Source organism: Pseudochaenichthys georgianus, chromosome 2 (assembly GCF_902827115.2).
Source record: "Pseudochaenichthys georgianus chromosome 2, fPseGeo1.2, whole genome shotgun sequence".
In the NCBI taxonomy this organism is placed as follows: domain Eukaryota; kingdom Metazoa; phylum Chordata; class Actinopteri; order Perciformes; family Channichthyidae; genus Pseudochaenichthys; species Pseudochaenichthys georgianus.
This window is the reverse complement of record NC_047504.1, coordinates 3,385,704-3,407,288: the sequence shown is the minus strand read 5'-3', so window position 1 is coordinate 3,407,288 and position 21,585 is coordinate 3,385,704. Positions and strand designations below refer to the sequence as shown.

Genomic DNA, 21,585 nt, shown 5'->3' with positions numbered 1-21,585 from the left:
CTGCTAGCCAACCTCCTGGCACACAGTCACCTATCTCTCATCAGAACGCCCAGGTCACACGTAACACAGACACTGGAGATGTTTTATGTAAAAGCGAAGCAATCAAGCGTGCTCCGACTTCTTTATTTTTCTTTTAATCTAAAAAGCGAAGTAAAGCACAAAGTACAATTTCAAGCACTTTATCCCAAATTCAAGCACTTTTCAAACCTTGAAAACACCTCAAAAAATGTCACGCATTTTCAAGGATTTCCAGCACCCGCACGAACCCTGCTTATTGTAACGGAAGGAAAGAAGGAGGCACGAAGGGAAACAAAAGATGGCGCCGATAGAAGATGAAGTGCTCTGATGACAGATAAATAAAAACACTGCCAGCCTGTTGGAGACTTCACAGACGAGACAACGATAGAACGACAGAACAAACGGAGCAAGAAGCACTCTCACAATCCAAAGAGGATCCTCTCACTTTGAAATCCCTTCGGTAGCTCTTTCCTCCAGACCTTTGTCTCAAAAAGAAAGTGAACTAACTGTTTGACAAGAGTTCGGTGAAGTAAGCTGCCATGAGAACTTCGAAAGGTTCAAGTATCCTCTTTCAGATAAACCGGCAACTTTGGATCAGTTTGCTTCACAGAGGAAACGGGCAGCGTTTGTTTAAAATCACACGTGGGCAAAACATCGTACGTGTCCGGATTTCATTTTTATACATTTCTTTTCCTTTGACCTTTCAATACATATTTAGAGAAAAATACTTTTTTTTGCCCTTGTATGATTTTCAGTTGTATGTTTTTTTTCATTCAGGCACTGTGAGGGCGTCCTACCTGCGCATGCAGTCGAGGGCCTGCGTGAAGACCTGCGGTGCCATGCCGTGCTCGTGCTGCAGGATCAGGCACTGCTCCAGAGTCACCGACATGGCCGTGCGGTCTTTGGCGCTTTTGCAGCTGGTGAAACGCACGCCGTTCAGCCGGCGGCAGATCTGAGGCAGAGAGGGAGCGAAGGTTTAAGTGAGAGACCCTAAGTGGCAGAAATACCATATTGAGCATATTGTGTGAGGTTTTCAATTCTTGAACACGTTTTGAGTAATATTTGATGTACTTAAAGCAGGATCTCTACCTCAGCAGCCTGCCACAGGATGTCGACGTTCTTGTTTTTCCTGGCGTGGACGTTCTGCCCCAGGAACCTCAGCAGCTCGGGGAGACACGTCTGAGAGCGAGACCTGGGGAGGCCTGAGGGGGGTTTGGAGATGGAACATGAAAAATGAGGAACAAAGAAGAGAAAATTGACCAAAGTATCTGTACAAATAGCGGTTAGCTCTGACAGGAAGTGCTATTCAGACCCTTTCCTTCAGAACCACAATGTTAAAGTACTCCATTACAAGTAAAGGTCCTGCATTTAGAAACTCTTTATTACTTACAGTCCTCAGGCAGCACTTCTTTGAACTGCTCGTAGTAGGAGTTCAGTCTGGAGAGACTCTCCATGTTGATGACCTCCTGCAGGGACGTGTCTCCAAACCTGAACAACAGAAGGAAAACAAGTGTTTCCTTCGTGGCTCAAAGCACAACATCCTGCTAAAGGTTGCTCAATGACAAAACGTCAGCCTCCTCACTCACTTCTCAGCGAGCGTCTGCTGCTCGTTGATGCCGACGTTGAAGTGCACGGGCTGGACCCTCAGCAGCATGCCGCTCTGGATCTCCCGCGGCAACGCGTCGAACATGGTCGCCGGCAAAGGGATGCGGACATTGAAGCCGTCCCGGTTCCCCGTGATGATCGGCAGCATGTCGGGGGCGGAGCTGCCGGTGGCCTGGGTCACCTGAAGGGAACATGCAGCCATGGAGATACAAACCAAACGTTTCGTATCATTAATTGCAAAGTAAGCTGAATTCAGTAAATGTTAGGAACTTTAGGAGAATAAATTGATTCTTAAAATAGTTGCCACAAGCTCTCAAGTGATTCATCATAGCAGCGCTGGTAAAAATGATTCTTGGCGAAGTAAAACAGAAGTAACAAAAGCATCCAAGTTGACATCTTGGATGCTAAACTACGGCAAAAAACAACAGAAGAATAGTCTAGCAAAAATATTGTTTCTTTATTTCCATGCAGCTTCAAAATCCTCATGGTGATCATCAGACATCATCCTACCTTGAAGGTGACGTTGCGGAGATCCATGATGCCGACACTCATGTCCTCCAACATGGCCAACTCCTCTCCTGAAAACACAAACATGGGTCGCCGTTAACACCTGATTATTGTGAAAGGTGTGTGTTTATGAGTGTGTGTGTGTGTGTGTTTATGGGTGTGTGTGTACCGCAGGTGCTGAGCAGGGACTCAAACTGAGCGAGCAGGCCGATGGTGTAGAGTTGTCGGAGAAAACCATTGTCACGGAGACAGTTCCTCAGTTTGATAATGAACCCGCAGATCAGAGCGGTGAGCTGCAACACACACACACACACACACACACACACACACACACACACACACACACACACACACACACACACACACATATTTACACGAGGTCATAGACAAAGGGAGGCTGTTTGTGTTACAGCATTCATCACAGCTGGATTACTCATTAATCGCCAGACCAGGGCTGAGAGGGCGTCCACCCCGAGAGCGGGGGGAGATATACACTATCGCTTTATAAATACTATCGCTTTACGTATATATGCACACACACACCATTTTTCAATTGAATTGCACCGTTCCTTTTATATACCGTCTCTTTACACACACAATAGACAATGGTAACGTAACGTTGTTTTTTCATAAATGCTGTGCCTCGATCCCCCCTTCACGTGCATCTCTAAAGTCTTCGCCCTGAAGTGGTGAACACGTTGTTCTTTTTTTCCCTTACACAGTGTGCAATACATTTGATCACTTTTTTTGTTATAACACAACCACGGGAACTTCATTTTCCAGGTCCCGACAAACTTATTTTTGTTGTGGCTGACCGGTTTCTCTTTGTGGCTTACGGGTGTAAAAGTGACATTGTCAGATGGCGTAGGCTCTGGATGGGTTGGGAGGCTAGATGACGACAACTCCGGCACTGGGGCACCTGCACGGGCCGGGGGTGCTGGCGGAGGATCGGATGGCGGCAACTCGGACTCGGGCCTAGAGCCAACGGCAAGACTCGCGGGCAACACACTTTTTTCCGTCCCAGGAACCGCGGCTTTGCTGGCGGCGAAAAAAAAAATCCCACCAGCCTCCTTTGCCAATCCAACAGAGGGATGTCATTTTCCTTTTTGTCATTTAAACGATACATATGTTGGATCTTCTCTCAGTTTATTTTGGACGAAAAAACTACAGGAATAGGAAGCTGCTGGACAAAAATCCACTTTCTTTTTATAATGTTGGCTCAGGGAAATGAAACGTCTGTAGAGTGGGAGAGTGAAGGGTCTGCAGGTGAAGAAAGTCCCTTCTATATTTGTCTCACTTCCTTCACTGGCTCTTAGTGTCTACAGTAATCCATAGGCTTATGAATAAACGGGACATTTGCACCCTCCAGCTGTGCAATATATAAAGATGTATGAACTCTTCATTGATTCCCTGGCTGTGAGTCGTCCTAGCAGGTAACTGTGTGTGTGTGTGTGTGTGTGTGTGTGTGTGTGTGTGTGTGTGTGTGTGTGTGTGTGTGTGTGTGTGTGTGTGTGTGTGTGTGTGTGTGTGTGTGTGTGTGTGTGTGTGTAAGATCTCTTGGGCGTGTGTTAGTGCTGACCGTCTGGCAGAAGACGACGTCGCGGCGGTACTGCAGCGACAGGTCCATGGCTATCGTGGGGGCGCTGTCCTGCATCAGGAGGAACACCATGGACTTCTTGGCCTTGTCGCTCATCATGGCGACGCACTCGGTGAGCGTGGTGAGGAGCGGGTACAGCGCCTCGCTCCACTCGCCTGGAAACAGACAGAGAGCGTGGGCGTAAATACATTACAGAGGTTAGACGAAACACAATGCAATCTGACTTTAATGGAGATGTGATATTAAGTGTGAATCATTTCAAATAAAGTTCTTATAAGATCTTTTAGGGGCTGTTAAGACAGAAACAGAAAACAAATGAAACAGGGAAGCAACAGGAAAAGCAGAAGCACTTCGTCTCTTTCTTTATACGGAACTGGGAGAATTTAAATGCCGTACATATGCCAAATGGACATTGACACACAAATACAACAAGCTACCACAACCATATTTCAAAAGAAGAGTCCATTTGAGCTCAATTAAAGCAAAAAGTCAAGTAGTTACTTAAATATTTCACTATTAAGCTCCAGTCTGAAGTTCTTTGCTTTTTCCAACAGAACATAATGTGGTGTCTTCCTAATATACCCCAATACGTGTGTTGTCTCGTAGCAGTTACATCATGTAATCCTCAAGGGGTTTTCTGGGTAGAATGCCTTATTTGATTGTGTGACGGGAACATGTTGAACAAAGAAATTGGCATAGAAAGGAACTGGTTGCATTTACAGCAATCAAACTATACAATTAGATTGGTATTGTTTCTGAAATACCTTGTAAAAACATATTAACAAGACAACTCAAGAAGAAAAATGACCGTGCCCTTAATCTGATACTCAAATATTAAACCAGAGTCTTGGAGAGTGGGTAAAGACGCAGAGAAGCATGGCACGGACAGCAGCTCTTACCTGGGTACGCCTCCTCCGCACAGGGCGGTCCATCTGGGGACGGAGGTGCAACATGCATGATTAGCGCCACACACACACACACACACACACACACAAAACCAGGGTCAGAGATCGATACAACAACATTCAGCCTACATTTTTTTAAGCTGGATTTGTTCTAATTATTAAAAATAAGGTGCAACTGTTACCAAGTACAATATTTAATCAAGTAATGTAATTCAGTTACTTTACTTCTACTCCACAACATTTAGGAGGGAAAGCATTGAATGTTTTTATCTGAAGATACTTTAGAAATTGAGGCGTGTGCAAGAATAACAAAGATTTCACATCATCCAATTAAAACAGTATTCTGCATTGTGTACTTTGACTTAAAATGCTTGAGGTACTTTCCCGATTATAATAACATACTTTTGCTTAAGAAACATTTCCAATGAAGGACTTGACTTTACAGTGGCATCAGTTGCCATCCTTAAAAAAAGACCTGAATACCTTATCCATGTCTGCTTATTCAATAGCCAGCACCACTTTGATGTGAACGTGTGGATGGAGATGTGACCCTGGTTCAGTACAACATTATCTCAGAGCTAACCGCATGGAGCCGCACTAACAGAAGCAAAGCCAGAGAGGAAACGCGCTCTGCTTAGAGCTACAGAGATGCTGCCACAGTGTGGACAAACCAAAGAGACAACAACAAAGACTGCACACAAACTTAAACTTCACATTCGACAGTTTTCTCTCATGATAGCCAACAGATGAAGAACTAGAAAAATACCCGGAAGTAAAGAAAATGTATTTAAGAATCCTGAAATGAAAAAGTGTTGACAAAGGAAGAAAAACTAACATTTTTAATAAGAGAGGAAATGAACCTACAGGAGTCTTGTGCAGAGGAGAGGGCGGGCAGAGAGGAGGAGGTTGGTGGAGGTGATGATGAGGATGATGAAGATGGTAATGAAGGAGATTCCTCTGATAAACTTCCTGGGTTGATCCAGAAAGCTCTTTTTCCTTCATCTTTTCACAGCCATACACATTGATGTCAATTTATACTCTTATTATATTGAATTATTGTGAATCACTAATGGCGCATTTCCACTGCAGGGCCTCGCACGGCTTAGTACGGTATAGTTAGGCCTCGTTAGGCCAGGCTCACTTTATGCTGCGTTTCCATTACAGTTTAGGAACTGGGCAGTAACTATAGTAACGCAGTGTAGGCGGAGCCGTGACGTCATCTTCAATGCGAAACACAAAACCAACACCAGCCGTTAGCTGTTAGCCCTCAGAGCTCACAGCTCCTCATATCAGTTCAGAAACTAGACAAAAGTTAAACAAGTACAAACCACAGACTGCCTGTGTCATGGCGAATGCAGTCGCTGGTTTATTTATGTCTGTCGGCCGTTGTTGTGAGTGTGGACGGTCGGAGCATATACTGCGTTAGCTTAGCCGATCTCCATTCGGAAAACACGCATTTTAAAGGGTGTTTCTCTGCCGTCTGTCTGCGGCATTAATTCATGGTTTTTACTAACCGGTATCAGTGTGTTGTTACTTCGGCATCATTTTGAAACGTGTATTACAATTAAATCACAGTCAAATATGTTCATTTTGTTTTAGTTGCCAGCGATTCTCTCACTAGTTTAGCATACTCAGCCCGGTTGTTGGCCCGGAAAGAACCTCGATTTTGGAGAGCCAGAAAACTGTGAAAAAGTACCCGTTAGCCGGAACTACGCCGAGTGGAAACGCAACCAAAAACGGGCCGGGCACGGCACGCTTCAACCGCGCTGTAGAGGAAATGCGCCATAATATACATTTTTATTTTTTAAACTTTTTTTGATAATGTGTTGTTTAATTAATCTTTGAGCTATTTTGTTCTTTTTTTACTTACTTGATTTATGTTAACAATAGGATCACACATTATTACAAATAAAACATATTACTGAGCAAGCAAAATAAAACAAATGCGAATAAAATACAAACTTTAATGACTTTAGATAATAGTTTGGCTTGCATAAAACCTTTAAGTGGTGCATTGCTAATCAGAATTTATTTTTAAATATACTTTTTGTTGCATAATCAAACCATAAAGCAAAGGAATCTCCAAAAAAAGAGAGAGATTTTACCTATAAGGATAAGATTGTCATAAAACCATGCAAAATATTTTTCAGCCTAAAAGCTGAATTACTACACAAATAGAAAAAGGACATTGAGGGTGTGTGTTACCTTTCTTGCTGGCCCCAGCATGCAGCTCAGTGTGTGTACCGTCCTGACTGCCGACGCTCGGCCTCCTCTCCTTCTGCAGCAGCTTGTCCACGCGCTGGATGATGCACTCCAGAGATTTATCCACATTCACCCAAACCTTCTCCTGAGACGGGACGGACAAGAGCATCGTCATCCATTTTTCAGAGCTGTGCAGAAAGGCTAATGGAGTAATTACACCATGCATGAGCGATGAGATGAATCGCATCATTATGCAAATCACGGAGCACGTCTCCATTTTTGCCGGACTAAGATTTTATGTAAAGCAAGCCTAGAGCTTTTGCCTGGGCAAAACATCGGGGGTTTGAACTAATGATGTCACATTTACAACTATGTTTAATAGTTCATACTTTCTTTTTGTGTTATAAAAGTCGTTTACAATACATGTTTTTAAACCCAATACATGGATATTGGATGAAAACAAATATGTGCATTGACAAATGAAGATACTCATTAAGTGACTGTTATGTGAATAACATGTAAAAATAAATCCTTTGGTTGTGGTGATTCCTAATGAACTCACCCACTCCTCTTCATGCCAGTCCACGTGCAGCGAGGAGCGGCTGTTGCTGCCACTCCACTTGGCGAGCAGCGTGTCCTGGTCGTTGCGCAGGACTACTTGTTCCGAGTCGGCGGAGGGTGACGCTTTGGAGGCGATGTACTCGGGCCGCGCTGCGTTCAGGGCCTGAATGGCTGAAGCCAGCAGCTTACAGTCGCAGACGGTCACCAACTGACGTGTCTGATTGGGAAAGACAATATAATGGGAATAGATGGCACCACAAGGCGAGTGATATTGATGATGTTTAAGTGTTCCTTTAAGTGCTCATGAATGACAGATGTTGTAAAGTACCTTATCAGCCAGAATAGCGAGCGTCCTCTGCAGTCCGCTGGCAGATCGGTCTTTTGCGGCTCGGGACAGCCTCTCTGCGTAGTAGCTGACCTGCGTCTTCAGCGTGTTGATGTGGGCGATGATCTCTTTGGCTCTGACTATGTCCTGGGGAATGTAGACGATGGATTGCGAGCTGGAGAGGGCGCTGCTTAAGAAAACAAAGACACGTGTTTTTTAGCAGAATGGCTTTTCCCAAGTATGCTGATGACCCTCCTCTATAAACTGTAAACAGTGGACTGTTGACTAACACAAATGCCCTTTAAACTAACAACATAGCATTAGCATGCACATGCTATGGTGGCTTAAGTACAGACTTCAGATTAACACAGAGACATTACATTGCAATAAACGAGACTAGGGTGATTCCTTTCAATTTATAAATTCAGATAGACCATTTGTATTAATGCTTTGATGTTGGCTTTATGTTTTCTGAATTTATAAAATGAGCGTTCTTTCAACAAACGTTGTGTCCTGTGTTACAACATGTCCCAGTGTGCATTGCAACATACATTGGAGCTACTTTCAATACCGCTAATGCCAAATGCATCACGTGACATTCTTATGTGCAGATCACATTCATTCAGTTTAAACCTACGGACGGTTCCTCCAAAAGGTTCGACAATTATGAGACTTTGTTTCATACACAGTGAATGTGTTTGTTGTGTTGGTGCAAAGCAGTGAGACACAAACAAATGAGAACAAGCAACGCAACAACTCACCATTCCTCCTCAAATACGCTGATCAATGAAAAGTAACAAAAAGAAAATTAAGAGGAAGCCAAATGAAATGAATTAAGATGATTAAGATGAACTTTTTATTAATCCCTCATGGGGAAATTATTTCTCTGCATTTGACCCATCCTAGTGTTAGGAGCAGTGGGCAGCCATTTTGAACGGCGCCCAGGGAGCAATGTGGGGAACGGTGCCTTGCTCAGGGACACCTCGGTAGCACTTGGTCTTTCGGGGACTTGAACTGGTGACCTTCCAGTTCCCAAGCCAAGTCCCTATCGACTTCGCCACCACCGCCCTAATGAATAATGCAATAGTTGAAGAAACAATGCATTTGTGGGGTTTTTGTATGTGAAGAACTCCAGGGTAGCCAAATCAACACAAGATACATCATTCACACAAAATAATTCATCATGGAGCAAATGTTTATAAAATATTTAAGTAAAAGAATAGAATAAGAGAGGAAATCATTGCGATTAAGGGAAAAAAACATGCAAATGAGTTTTATTTTTCTAATAAATGTTCAATATTGGTACATTTTTAACTCTTTCCCCCCAAACTTACTGTTTCTTGGCCTCCTCAAACCTCTGGACGAGTTTCCTCAAACCGCTGTTTTTAAAACCCTGGCAGTGAGCCGCCGGCGCTCCGATCGTTATCACATCGTACGTGTGTTCTGGAGAGGAAATTAGGTTTTATTAATATCTTAAATACATATTTAGTCATTTATTTTGTGTAAAAATGGCTCTTTATTTATGTAGTATTAATACAGCTGCACTGTAAAGTAAAAATATAAACAGAAAATGGAATAAAAATATAAGCATATGAGCCAAAGTAAAAATGTACAATAAAAAAAACATGAAATAGTAAAAAATATGCAATCAAATATAAAATAAATAGAGTAAAAATGTTAACACAAACATAGGAAGTTAAGTACAATTACAAATGTGCACATTATACAAAAACACATGACATTCAAAACTGTCAATACAAATGTGTGAAATACAATGTACACATTGGTATATAAATATGAATAAAGACAAATAGTAAATGATCCACCAAACTAAATGCATTGTGGGCGTGAACCTGCTTAGCAATAGATAAGGTTGTGATTTATGTTTTGTGATGCTGGTTTTTAGATTTGCTTCTCCATGTCATCATGGGGGATTTAGGTCTCACCGAAGCCCAGCTGATCCTGCACCCTCATCCTCTGAACGTGGAGGTTGGTTGGCATGAACTCGAGCTTCCTCTCCGCCTTCAGGTTGCTGGCTTTGAACGAGGGACCTGACGTAGACAACAGAGGATGGGTACACACAAAAAGAATGATATGTGGCGAACAGATCAGGGAAATAGCTGTAGCTTGTTTTAAAATGATATTATTACTGTTTTTATCAAAGGCTACGAAGAAGTAACCTAACCTCTGTAGTTGTTGAGGTCCGACAGTGTTTCCTGGTACGCGAGTATTATGGACTGGTACTGAGAGACAATCTGTCTCCGAAGATTCTCCCAGCAGGGGGACAGCTCTCCCAGCTCCTCCAGCTCACACACCCTGCAGAGCAAGTGATATGAGACTTCTGAAGATGCATTTCAAATGACTCTTTTTCAAGCAAACATGACAGATCTTCTCTGGCTTGTTTCTGCTTTTCACTTAGAGTTTCTATATCTGGAACACGATCGAAGAAAACTGCAGGTCTGTTGCACCAGTTTGAAACCCGCCGCTGCGTCTGTAAAGCTGTTGTGTCCTTGGGCAAGACACTTCACCTGCATTTACTCCTGTGGGTATGGTCCACAGTAGGGCTGCTCGATTATGGCAAAAATCATAATCTCGATTATTTGGGTCAATAATTGTAATTGCGATTATTAAATGCTATTATTCATTGACTTTGAAAACATCCATTTATTGTACTTTAAAACAAATAATAATTTGAACTGTTGAATTATACGTTCAGGGTAATCAACTGAAATACCAATACAAAATAAAATAAATTATACATTCATGTTTACATTTAAATAAATAATATCAAAATAATAAATATCAACAAACATGTTGCAGTGCACTGTCACAAACTGAAAACTCCTTAACATATAGCCAACATTTTGGTAACACATATTCCACTCAGTTAAACGTTGAAGGCTGGCCAACCGTCATGGTCCAGAAGTAACAGGAAATAAATGTTGAACTACAATTTAAGGCCAAATAAAAAAATGTAGGCCACCATGGCAAATGCTGGTAGGGCTGCTCATGTCATCTCTTAAAGATGTGTTGCTAGAAACACCAGCCTGTTTACATGGTCTGGTTTCAGAGATGAGCGCAGGCAGGCGACAAGCCACCTGTACTGAAGACTAGGGCTGCTCGATTATGGCAAAAATCATAATCTCGATTATTTGGGTCAATAATTGACATCACAATTATCAAAAACGATTATCCATTTACTTTGAAAACATCAATTTATTGGAGAAAAACTATTTGAACAGTAAGTTAACAGTTAAGTATAATTCAACTGAAAAACCAACAAAAAAAAATAAAGTAATAATAATAAAATAATCGTTTTATTTCGATTACGTTGTTTTCGTAATCGTTGCAAGCCATAATCGTTATCGAGATTAAAATACGATTAATTGAGCAGCCCTAGTCCACAGTACACGACCGTTACATGTCTGATATGTGTGTAATGTGTATTTGTAAAGCGCTTTGAGCTCTGCAAAAGCGCTATAATAAATATAACAAATTATTATTACCTCTTTATAAAATCAACACTAAGGAATGTTTTATATCAAATCATATCTTACACTGTACGGAAACCCTTTCTGGTATTTTCTACCCGTTTTATTCATTTTTAGCTATTTTTTTTTATTTGATTGGCTTTTGAATGACTCTTGAATGTTTTAACCCTTAGAGGGACCACACTCTTCCATAAGTGGCTCAAAAAGGACCCGTATTAGAATAATGTGTTTTTATGCCATTTTTGTCATTTTGGTTAAGAAAAATCACTTTTATAATATTTAGTATTATATTTTGGTTCACACTAGAAATATTTTATATTTAATTTTTCACTATTTAGAAGTTTAGAATTTTTTTTTACATTTTGAAAAAAAAAGAATTCCATAGAAAATGCATGCGGGTCATTTTTGACCCAATTGTGGAAGCTTGGGGTAGTAAAACAAAAACTACAATTTCTTAAAATGTAAATTTAAAATTTGAATGGCATGATATCCAAAAGAGGTTTTTTGAGGAATAGCTGGAATATGAAATGATAAAAAAAAGGTAATTACAAAGATACTTCAAGAAAACCACCTCACCGGGTCAGAAAATACCCACTTATGCATCTAGGGGTCATCTTATAATGCGTTTCTGTTGTCAAAGGCTTTATTGTAAAGCACCTTGTTTTTGAAATGTGCTCTATAAATAAACTTGCCTTTGTTTTTCTGGTGACAGTAAATGGAATATCCTTGCCAACAACGTAGCCCTGAGTTAATTGTTTAGACATGTACATGTGTGTTAGTACCTGGCTGCGTCCTCCTCCAGCAGCAGCTTGACAAACTGTCGGGGGATGTTTAACGAGAGGACGCTCTCTGCCATTTGCTCCAGCACCCGGAGGTGGTTCCCATCGGTCGAGGGGAAGCGGTACATCCTGGACATCGTGCCTCCAAACACTGAAAACATTGGAAATTAAATTAGCGTTGAATAGATTACGATGACTCTTCTTATGATATTGTTCTAGTTCCGCAGACTGACATATATGTTATCTTTAGATTCAATAATATGTGTTTATTAACAGAGCTGCTCTCCTTTAAACACGTTTTAGATGGAACCAACACACGCACCAAAACAGATCCGATACTTATGTTATTGTACCCTCTCAGACATTTCACATTAGTGTTATTCTTGGATGTGCAATCTATCTCCGAGGTAAACAGATCTGTCCCACTCACTGGAGACAATCAATATATTTCAGCTGGATAACAGGATCGGTCTGATGGATCGGTAAGCAAGGAGCCATGCAGGCGACAGAGGTGGAGGACAGGAAGACAGGGAATACTATGTATACTCATCTATATTTTAGTGTTCCGATTTCTACACAGTGTGGGATCGTACAAATGAAACCTTCGCTAAATACAGATTTAAGGTCCTTTTTCAAAATACATGACTTTGGGGATTATTGCTTGGATGTTGTTATAGCGGTCCTCTCGTCTGTGAGGAAATAACATTTATAGTCATTTTTCCTCTTTTTAAAACGTTTGGGTCATAATTATTATTTGTTTTCAACTAATGTTTTACCAAATGTCTGAAGTTTCTACAACTAGTTTATCCGGCAGTGGCTCAGTCAGTAGGGGCCTGGACTGTGAGCCGTAGGGTCGCCGGTTCAAGTCCCCGACCAGACCTAAATATGGAGTGTGGACTGCTACTTGGAGAGGTCCCAGTTCACCTCCTGCCCTGCCGTGGTGCCCTTGAGCAAGGCACCGGACACCCCCCTTTCCCCCCTCACTCCCATTGCTCCCCGGGCGCTGTATAATAGCTGCCCACTGCTCCTAGTGCTAGACTCCTGGTGCTGGATGGGTTAAAAGAACACATGTCACTGTGTGCTCTGCATGTGAGACCATTAGAGAGGGTTTCATCCCTCCTATTCTATTCCATATGTTTTATTACTCATTCGTGTCTATATATTTCAGAAATTATTGTGATGCTTTTTTGTAAACTCGCTGAAATATTTAGACCCAAATGGGTATTTAAAATATGGAATAGACTAGTAGTAGGAATAAAGATGGAAAGAGGTATAGTGTTTTTGTTTTATTTGTAATTGTTAGAGGAAATAAATCATTTTTTTCTTTTAAGGGGGAAGTTGGAGAATTCACAAACTCTCAGGCTTGGGAATGCATAAAGCAAATTCTGTATCCAAATGTTTTATTAAACCTAAACAACACAATCCTACATTTGTGAGCACAATCACCGCATAAGATCCACGTGGATGAAAATAGAAAAGTGTCATACCTGAGCGCAGCAGGGGGTCTTTGCATAGCGAGGCGTACTTGATTCTGACTCCCATGGACTCTGTGAGGCTCTCATCGACCGGCAGCACCGTCTGCAGGACACACACATGACACACACACATGACCAGGTGTTACACAGAGTCACCAAACACCTGTATCAGCCTTTAGGCCTACACTCACACACCTCATCCACACACACACACGTCCTTTCTCTGCCCTGTGGGGCTGTGTGACAACTTCATCACGACATATACCAGGCTAAGTGTCTTTTGTTGAATTCTAAGGCGCTACACATAAACACAGACAAACGGGAATCACATTTGTCACATTAGTCGAGAGACGATGGCCATCAACTGCCGGAGATACGTCATCTGGTCTGTTGTGTTTCAGGCATATGGGGCCAGCAGTCAGAAGTGAATCCAGCTGAGGTTTAACGATGAGTGTTTCTCTGATATTTACCCTCAACAGATGACAATGTTTTTCTTTAAATACAGAATTGAAATGTTTAACCGGATGCTCCAGGAGGCCCGTGTCCCTCACCCGCCCGTTGATGCCGTCTGGCAGCCAGCCGGTCGACACCCTCTGGTCTGCTCGGTCCTCCATCTGCCAGGCAGCCACGGTGATGTTCCCCACACGCTCGTTCTCCGCTGATCTGTCCAATCAAACACCGGTACAATGTGTATGGATAGAAATGAGATAAAAGTACTTCTAGCTTTTTGTAAATTAATTTAAATAATGAATTGTTTACTCTATGATATGCGAAAAAAAGGGGAAGAAAACTAAGATAATAAATCAACAAGGATATAAAGCAGAAGAACCAAAACAAGTAGATTTGGAGAATACATTTGTACTGACTAAATGATGAATCAAATAACAGTTTCAATGTCAGTGTGTGTGTGTGTGTGTGTGTGTGTGTGTGTGCGTGTGTTACCTCAGTTCCAGCTGTAACCTGTGGGTCTTCTCTTGCAACATCTCCTTAACAGGAAAAAGTGCCGAGCCCAGCATGTACATCTGACGAGCCAGAAAACAAACATTATTCATATGTTCATATTCAGATGTTTCCTTATCTCGTCTAAACTAGTTTGACCTCCAGAAAACGGACAAGTTATTGTATCATTTTGCTGAGCATAAACTGTACTAACATTTGTATTGTGTAGCAACACATCAGAGTTGTTGATTCCTATGACACTTCTGTCTGAAAGTCTTTCCCATTGTTAAACATTACATGTAAGGTCCATGTGAGTAAAGAGCTGCCTCTTCGTACCGTGCCCTGCGAGCGGTCCTTCACGTCGTACACGGCGAGTTTCACCTGCGTCTGCTGGTTGATGTTGGACTCCTGGAAGAAGGCGATGCTGCTGAGGAAGATGGGGTTACTGGTGCCCTGCGGAGCGAGGCAGCAACACATCAGCATTACTAAACCCTCACTTTCATTCAAAGTTCATTTTCAAATCCCTTCGGAATATGACTTTTTATTCAACTGCGTATGCTAGAAATGTTTGTATCCTGCCGGGTTATGAACAACAAACACAAAGGATCAAATCCCTGTGACTTTAAGACATAAGGGGGATTAGGCGTCCAAAGAGTCTGACCTCTATGACCTCTGTCTGGGCGTGTTTGGTCCAGAAGGCCTGCGGGGGGGTGGTGCAGCTCACTGCTACAAAGCTGTTTGGTTTTCTGTCCAGAGCCGGAGTCAGCAGCTCCGTGCACACTGGAGGAGAAACACTGCGTGAGCCACGAGGCGTGAACATCCATTGCACTGTGTGCCATCATCTTTCAGAGGAAATACACGATGCGCTTTATACGACTTCTTTTGATGTTGAGGATTGGAAGTTGCTCTCATCGTATTCAAGACCAAACGTGTTTGAATTGTACTCACCCACGCTGAACTCAAGCACAGGCTCATCTGGGTCCTGACTGTTTCCTGGAAATCAAAGTCACGAAACTTTAGATATTAAAGATAACATTTGGAAATAAATGGGACTTTTTAAAGACTTCTCAGGAGCTGCTGATACAGAACCCTAAAGGTAATGCGCTGCAGCACGGGTTCATAGATGATAGCAATTAGACCACCATGTTGAAAAGAGAAAGGATTCGTCACTTTGATTTGTTTAGAATTCTCCTCTGAGCTATAAGCAGCGCAGACTCTTAAAGTAACTGGACTATCTACTGGGATACGTTAAGGTATATAACATTACATCACGTCCTCTGGACTCAGTATGGTCTGCTTCAGGGTGGTTCTCTGAGGCTCAAGAGGTGACCTAACTTTAATCAGGGTTCTTACACCTTTTCCAAAGTCAAATTCAAGCACTTTTCAAGCATTTTCAAGGTGCATTTTCAAGCACCTTACAGCGGCACTTGTAAATTACATATGTATATGCACATACTTATCCTCAAATGATTATTTCCCTACCTCACATTAAATCAGATGTTCTTTATGCTATAAACAACCAAATGTGTGTTTCGTGATAGCATTCTACACGAGGATGACAAATTAAAGAAAAATAATTATAATAATATTTAATATTTTAAAATGAGTGACCCATCTGTAAGTAGACTGGGCATCCCATATAACCTGGCTGAGCCAATATAAAAAAATCAGCCAAATAACTTTTCAATAAATTCTTTAACATTTTTGAGGTCCTTTTAGTTTGGCAGTAAACATACGGCTCTCCAAGGTTAGGACAAACGTTTTCTTTTGATACAATGTGACCAACCGAGCACAGTGTGAAGAGAGCGAGGCCACAGGTCTGCAGAACACACGACTCCCTGAATGCATCCTCACACAACATGCAGGAGCAATCACAGGATTAAACTATTTACATGAAAGGAAATGGAAGTGGGAGACACACACCGTCACAAAAGTCCTTTTTTTTTTTTTTTTTTTTTTAATACCAAACAGCATAGAAATCTATTGAGGTGAACAAACCGACATCTTACACAGCCACGGTAACAATTAGTTCCCTGCCTTCCTGACTACTGCAACACTACAAGGCCTACAGAGCCGGACTGTGGCCGAGCTGGGGGGGGGGGCGACTAAGGGAAGGTCCTTTGGGTCAGTGGTGTGAGTGTGAGTGTGAGTGTGAGTGTGAGTGTGTGTGTGTGTGTGTGTGTGTGTGTGTGTTTGCTGCGAGCTGCAGCAGAGACAACAAGGCTTATATACTAGGGAGTGTCTTTCAGTTCCTTGAGTTTATCAGTTAGCTCTCTCTCCAAAGTCTCCAGATGTCTTTCCTTTTCCTTAGCAGCTCTTCGAAGGCCATTGGACTTGGAGATGAAGCTTAGTTGTCCTTGTGACTCAGCTTTTTCTGCGTTTTGATCAGCAGACTTCATGAGGACCCTTATGTCTTCCTCCATTCTCTTCTTGTTGGCTTGTATCTGTGTTATCTCCTCCATCATTCCTTTCCTCTTCTGTGTCTTCTTCTCATCTTGCTTTAGACGTCTTTGGTCATCAAGGTACATGTGATATTTCTGCCTGGCGGATGCTGCAGAGAGGAGCAGCTCTTTGGTGTAGGCTATGTTGAGCAGCCCTCCAACACTGTGCACATGGTCATTAATGACCCGCTGAGCAATCAATGGATGCTCTTTGAGGTTCTCCACCATCACTTCCTTGTTAACTGAAAACCCTCTCTCACCGGATGCTTGGCCATGTGAAAGGACCAGGACGAGTTTTACTACCTCCCATAGATGACGACACTCTGCTTTGTTTGATAAATGCTCCTGGTAGAATTAATCCAATCTTCCACTTTGTGGGTTGAAGTCCCTGAAGGAATCTGACGCTGACATCAGGCTGTGGTCGTAGAAGTGACCAAACTCCCTAATGATCTCATCGCAACATTTGTCTTCAATGCGGCCAGTTTCCACAAGGAGCCGCAGAACAGTTGTGAGTTTTCGTGTGCTTACTTCTTTGCTCTTGAGGAGCACCCTTGGATCCAGAACAGACAAGTTTCTTACAAGGGGATATTTGAGTGGAGCCTTTTCAAAAAGCTTGGAGACCATCTTCAACAAAAACAGCTTGCAATTCTGTCTGAACTCCAGCCTCAACCTCTCAGCACCTGAGTTCTTCTTCATGTGTTCCACCAGACCTCGCTCTGTGACAAATCCCACTCTCAGTTTGGTGACATCCATGTGGTTGACTGGGTCAGTCAAGTCAACTTGCAGAAGCTTGACTGTGGTAGTTGCATTATTCATGACACTGGGCTTGATAAACTTCTCCAATAGACTCCTCAGTATATTAGAGAGATCCTGACTCATAAATGGCAGCATCGGTTTATCAGTCTGGTATAACTTCATCTTCAACAATCATCTGAGCAGTCTTAAAATACTTAGTAGATGGTTCTGTTACAGTTTTAATTTTGGCAGCATCGATGTATATATTTAGAGAAGGCAACATCTGTAAGGCACGCTCAGCTACCTCCACATTTTCAAGCCATCGATGATGACAGAAGTCAAGAGGGAAAGATGAGGTACCAGTGACTTCTGTATAGTCCTCCCTACGAGCTGGAACATCCTTGAAAAGCCATTTAAGGGCTGACAGAGCATTTCCCAGCTCCCAGTCTGCACACCCTGCTCTAAAGGAGTTGTGTAGTGTATGCAAACCACAGCTTCCTACATTTAGCATTTTCTTGCCGGTTTGTCCTTCAATGTTTTGCTGCGCTATGGAGAAGAGTTTCCAGTTCACATTTGGGCCGTCCGTTGACAGCTAAATCAGGTTTTGGAAGCCGATATCCAAACACACTGTCTCAACCTTCTCATATAGTTGTGCTGCAGTGTGATGACCCATGAAAAACGATGTCAGATACCTTGAGTTTACTTGGTTATCATTCCAGAATCTAATGTGGATGTCAAGCTGGCTTTTCTTCATTTCCCGATTCAGACTTTCATCGAACAGAAGAACATATCCAGACTCTTTCTTGGCTTTGGCCTTCATTATGGAAGAGAAATGAGGACCAATCCCAAATGTAGTGAGATATGCCACTTTATTCTCCCCACAACTGAACTGCTTCGCTCCATCACTGTCAGGAAACATTGTCTGGAAAATGATTTGTATGAATAGTGGCTGGTTACAACTTTTGTTGCCCAACATATTTCTGCTTTGAGTGTTGGATTAGAGCTAAACATGATGTTAAAGTGCCTGTGGTCTTGCTGGATGAATTGGCTGGATTTGATGAACCTGCTGATATTAGAGGGGCAACTCCTGTCGCTACTCCACTGGTGGCTTCCACTGTATTGGCTCTCTCTACGCTGCTGGCTGCTGACGTGGATGTAGCTGTGCTGCTTGCATCCAAAACATCTCCCAATGTAGGACCTGGAGTTTGAAGTCTTCTCATCCAATCTTGATGCTTCTTTCCTAAATAACATATTAACACAAATTGTTGTAAGATGCTGAAAATGATAGTTGTCATTCAGTTATGTCGCTATATGTAAGTTATCTACTTGTTTAACCTCTTTCATGGCAGTAACATGACATACAGTAGCGTATAGTGGTGTAAATTAACTGAGTAAATGTACTCAAGTTAACTTGTGTACTTAAGCACAATTTTAAAATACTTGTACTTTCATTTTATGCAACTGTGTACTACACTTCTACTCCACTAAAGTTTGCCACTCTGCTCTTCCGTAGCGCTGCTCCCCCTCCCTCCGGCTGACATTATGAATGTAAGGCGTATAGTAATCATAGATAACACGGCAGGGTCCGTTACAGTTTGTTTTCATCTGGTTTAAAATAAACAAAGTCTTAGCTTTCAGAATATTAAACTTGTTTCGGCAAATTCAGATGATAAATACAACTTTGAAGCTTCGGCATAATTACAAGCGGAGAACGGAGTAACTTAACGTCACAGCAGGCACAACAACAGCCGGTGTTTCGCCTGAGTGTTTTCCCCGGGAAACACACACAATACACACAAATGCAAAAATACACAAACACACGCGAGCTTCCCCCAGACGAAAATATGTTTCCTCCGTTTGAAAGCTAGGAATCTCCTCTTTCCAACAGTGTATAACTCAAAATGTGTCTTCGGGTCAATGCAACTGATTTCGACAGAGCAGGAAAAATACTACCAGTAAAAATACTGTTCATTGCTTTTAAAATCATTCTGTGTGACATGAAACACATGGTGACTGTTGCACATACTGACATACGCACCTCCAAATTATTGTCACCTGCATAAGCAATTATCCCACATTGAGTTCGCTAACGTTACTAGCTTAAACAAACCTAACATTCTCTACGACGGCTTACCTTTCATGTGGCTCTTCAGCGCAGACTCTCCCATCGAGAACAACTGAATATCTTTTTGGCAACCTTTGCAGGAGGCTATTTGTTTTGTTGATCCTCGTTTTAGCCATGGCTTGTATTTTTCTTTGGATAGCCAACACTCGTTAAAACAGCAACCTCCTGGCACACTGTCATCTATATCACTCTCATCAGAATGCCCAGTTCACACAAACAAAAACACCTTGCAGGTCGCGCGCACAGCGCGGGAAGGCCGGCGCGGAGCTGTTTTATGTAGAAGCGAAGCAATTCTTTTCTTTTAATCTAAAAAGCGAACTATTCAGTCAGACAGCAATTTTTTGTAAAAGTAAAGCATTTACATTTTCAAGCACTTTATCTCAATTTCAAGCACCATTCCCAAAATTCAAGCACTTTCCCAACCTTGAAAACACCACGTCAAAATTCAAGCATTTTCAAGGATTTCAAGCACCCGTACGAACCCTGTTTAACACTCTGCGTTTGAGTCATTTGAAATGTAGCGATGCAAGTGGCTGAGAGAAAAGCAAGGCTCTTTTTAACACGGGCCTTCCCTAGATGGGTTACATTATGAAAGTTAATTGAAATGAGGCTTTTTTGTTTTCTCAAAGGCATTTACATAGTGTTTAGTTTGTGGTATTGTTTTATTAGTGGTGTGTATAATCCTTTCACAACATCTCCAAGCCATTAAGCGATAGTGACTATAAACAGATTAGTTCATGAACTTTATAGATGTTGACGCATAAATTAAATGTAAAAACGTATATATATCTAATTTAAAATATAATAAGACTTCAGGCACAAGACAAAAATGTACCTGGAGAATGTGCTACTTTTCTCTTTAGATTTAGAAATGTAAATACATTTGTGTTTTTCATATTTGACACAATTTCATTTTGAGATGCTGCTCCTCACCAGCGAGAGCGAGTCCGATCATCTCGTTGGACAGCTCGAAGGTGCTGGCCCGGTACACCGACCACGGCCTCTGGGTCCTGGAGCCGTGCTTCCGGACCCCCGCCATGCCTGTCCGGGAAGAGCGGGCGACGGCAGGAGGCCTGAACACACACCCTCACACACACGGTCACACACTCCCATGTGAGGTGCCCCTCTTCCTGCGCAGATCCACGGCTGCTCCGGAAAGCAGTGTGTCCTCCTCTATGAATACGAGAGAACATTAGATTTAAACGGCATGAAGTCAAACATTCTTCTTTTTTTAAATCGATCAAGCAGGTTTTCAGGTGATGCCATTAGGTTAACATTTGCTTGATCCCCTCGGCAACCTAAACATGTTGTGAAGTTAAACAAAAACTAAAAAATGAATAGACTGTGAAAGAGAGGGCACGTGTGATGCTGAGCTTCTTCTGCCTCCTTCAGGGCTCTGAGCATCAGCACGTGCAATGTTCAGAAAGTAAAAGAGTTTCTTGCTTCAGCAGTTTGTTGATTTGCATCCGTGTGTGTGTGTGTGTGTGTGTGTGTGTGTGTGTGTGTGTGTGTCATCCCATATACAACTTAGAATTTGCATTTTATGTGGCGGTTTGTTCTCAGCATATCATGATGTTGCTAAGAGACTGTAGGTTTTTCCTGAGGTCCTCCGCATTATTTTTTGTGTTTCTGCATCTCCGCCTCCTCGTGTCCTTCGCCATTTTTTGTCTTTCCGTCCATCTCTCGCCATCTTCCTCCCTTGCCAGTTATTTTCAACAGAAAACAGTTTATATTCCCAAATCTAAATGTATTTTGCTCAATTTCATCGTAATCGTCTCCGTCCATACCGGCATGAAGGCTTCATCCTGTCCCACTCTTTCGTCCTCTGTCCCATTCTTTGAAGAGCAATTAGCCTACTTGCGGCAATGGGCCAGTATCTG

General features: G+C 42.2%; 1 protein-coding gene across 6 annotated transcripts in view; it reads right to left on the bottom strand.

Moving 5' to 3' along the window:
* Positions 1-20,877, bottom strand: part of LOC117457882 (inositol polyphosphate-4-phosphatase type I A-like) — a 31,696-nt gene extending 10,819 nt beyond the window's left edge. For 2 of the 6 annotated variants that reach the window (XM_034098140.1, XM_034098175.2), the window contains exons 1-24: positions 20,639-20,877; positions 15,353-15,397; positions 15,066-15,184; positions 14,741-14,857; positions 14,408-14,487; positions 14,017-14,128; positions 13,478-13,568; positions 11,994-12,141; positions 9,906-10,036; positions 9,667-9,771; positions 9,055-9,163; positions 8,482-8,499; positions 7,724-7,907; positions 7,397-7,612; positions 6,838-6,979; positions 5,497-5,634; positions 4,627-4,659; positions 3,710-3,882; positions 2,300-2,423; positions 2,134-2,201; positions 1,605-1,804; positions 1,409-1,506; positions 1,108-1,220; positions 816-970 (exon numbers count right to left, since the gene is read on the bottom strand). In XM_034098140.1, coding sequence (XP_033954031.1) covers positions 816-970; positions 1,108-1,220; positions 1,409-1,506; positions 1,605-1,804; positions 2,134-2,201; positions 2,300-2,423; positions 3,710-3,882; positions 4,627-4,659; positions 5,497-5,634; positions 6,838-6,979; positions 7,397-7,612; positions 7,724-7,907; positions 8,482-8,499; positions 9,055-9,163; positions 9,667-9,771; positions 9,906-10,036; positions 11,994-12,141; positions 13,478-13,568; positions 14,017-14,128; positions 14,408-14,487; positions 14,741-14,857; positions 15,066-15,184; positions 15,353-15,397; positions 20,639-20,744 — 2,825 coding nt within the window. In that variant the 5' untranslated portion in view covers positions 20,745-20,877. Of the gene's footprint in view, positions 1-815; positions 971-1,107; positions 1,221-1,408; positions 1,507-1,604; positions 1,805-2,133; positions 2,202-2,299; positions 2,424-3,709; positions 3,883-4,626; positions 4,660-5,496; positions 5,635-6,837; positions 6,980-7,396; positions 7,613-7,723; positions 7,911-8,481; positions 8,500-9,054; positions 9,164-9,666; positions 9,772-9,905; positions 10,037-11,993; positions 12,142-13,477; positions 13,569-14,016; positions 14,129-14,407; positions 14,488-14,740; positions 14,858-15,065; positions 15,185-15,352; positions 15,398-20,638 lie in introns of all 6 variants that reach the window. The other 4 variants (XM_034098163.1, XM_034098169.1, XM_034098147.1 and 1 more) reach the window with 4 other exon arrangements.
* Between the last annotated feature and the right edge of the window lie 708 nt (positions 20,878-21,585).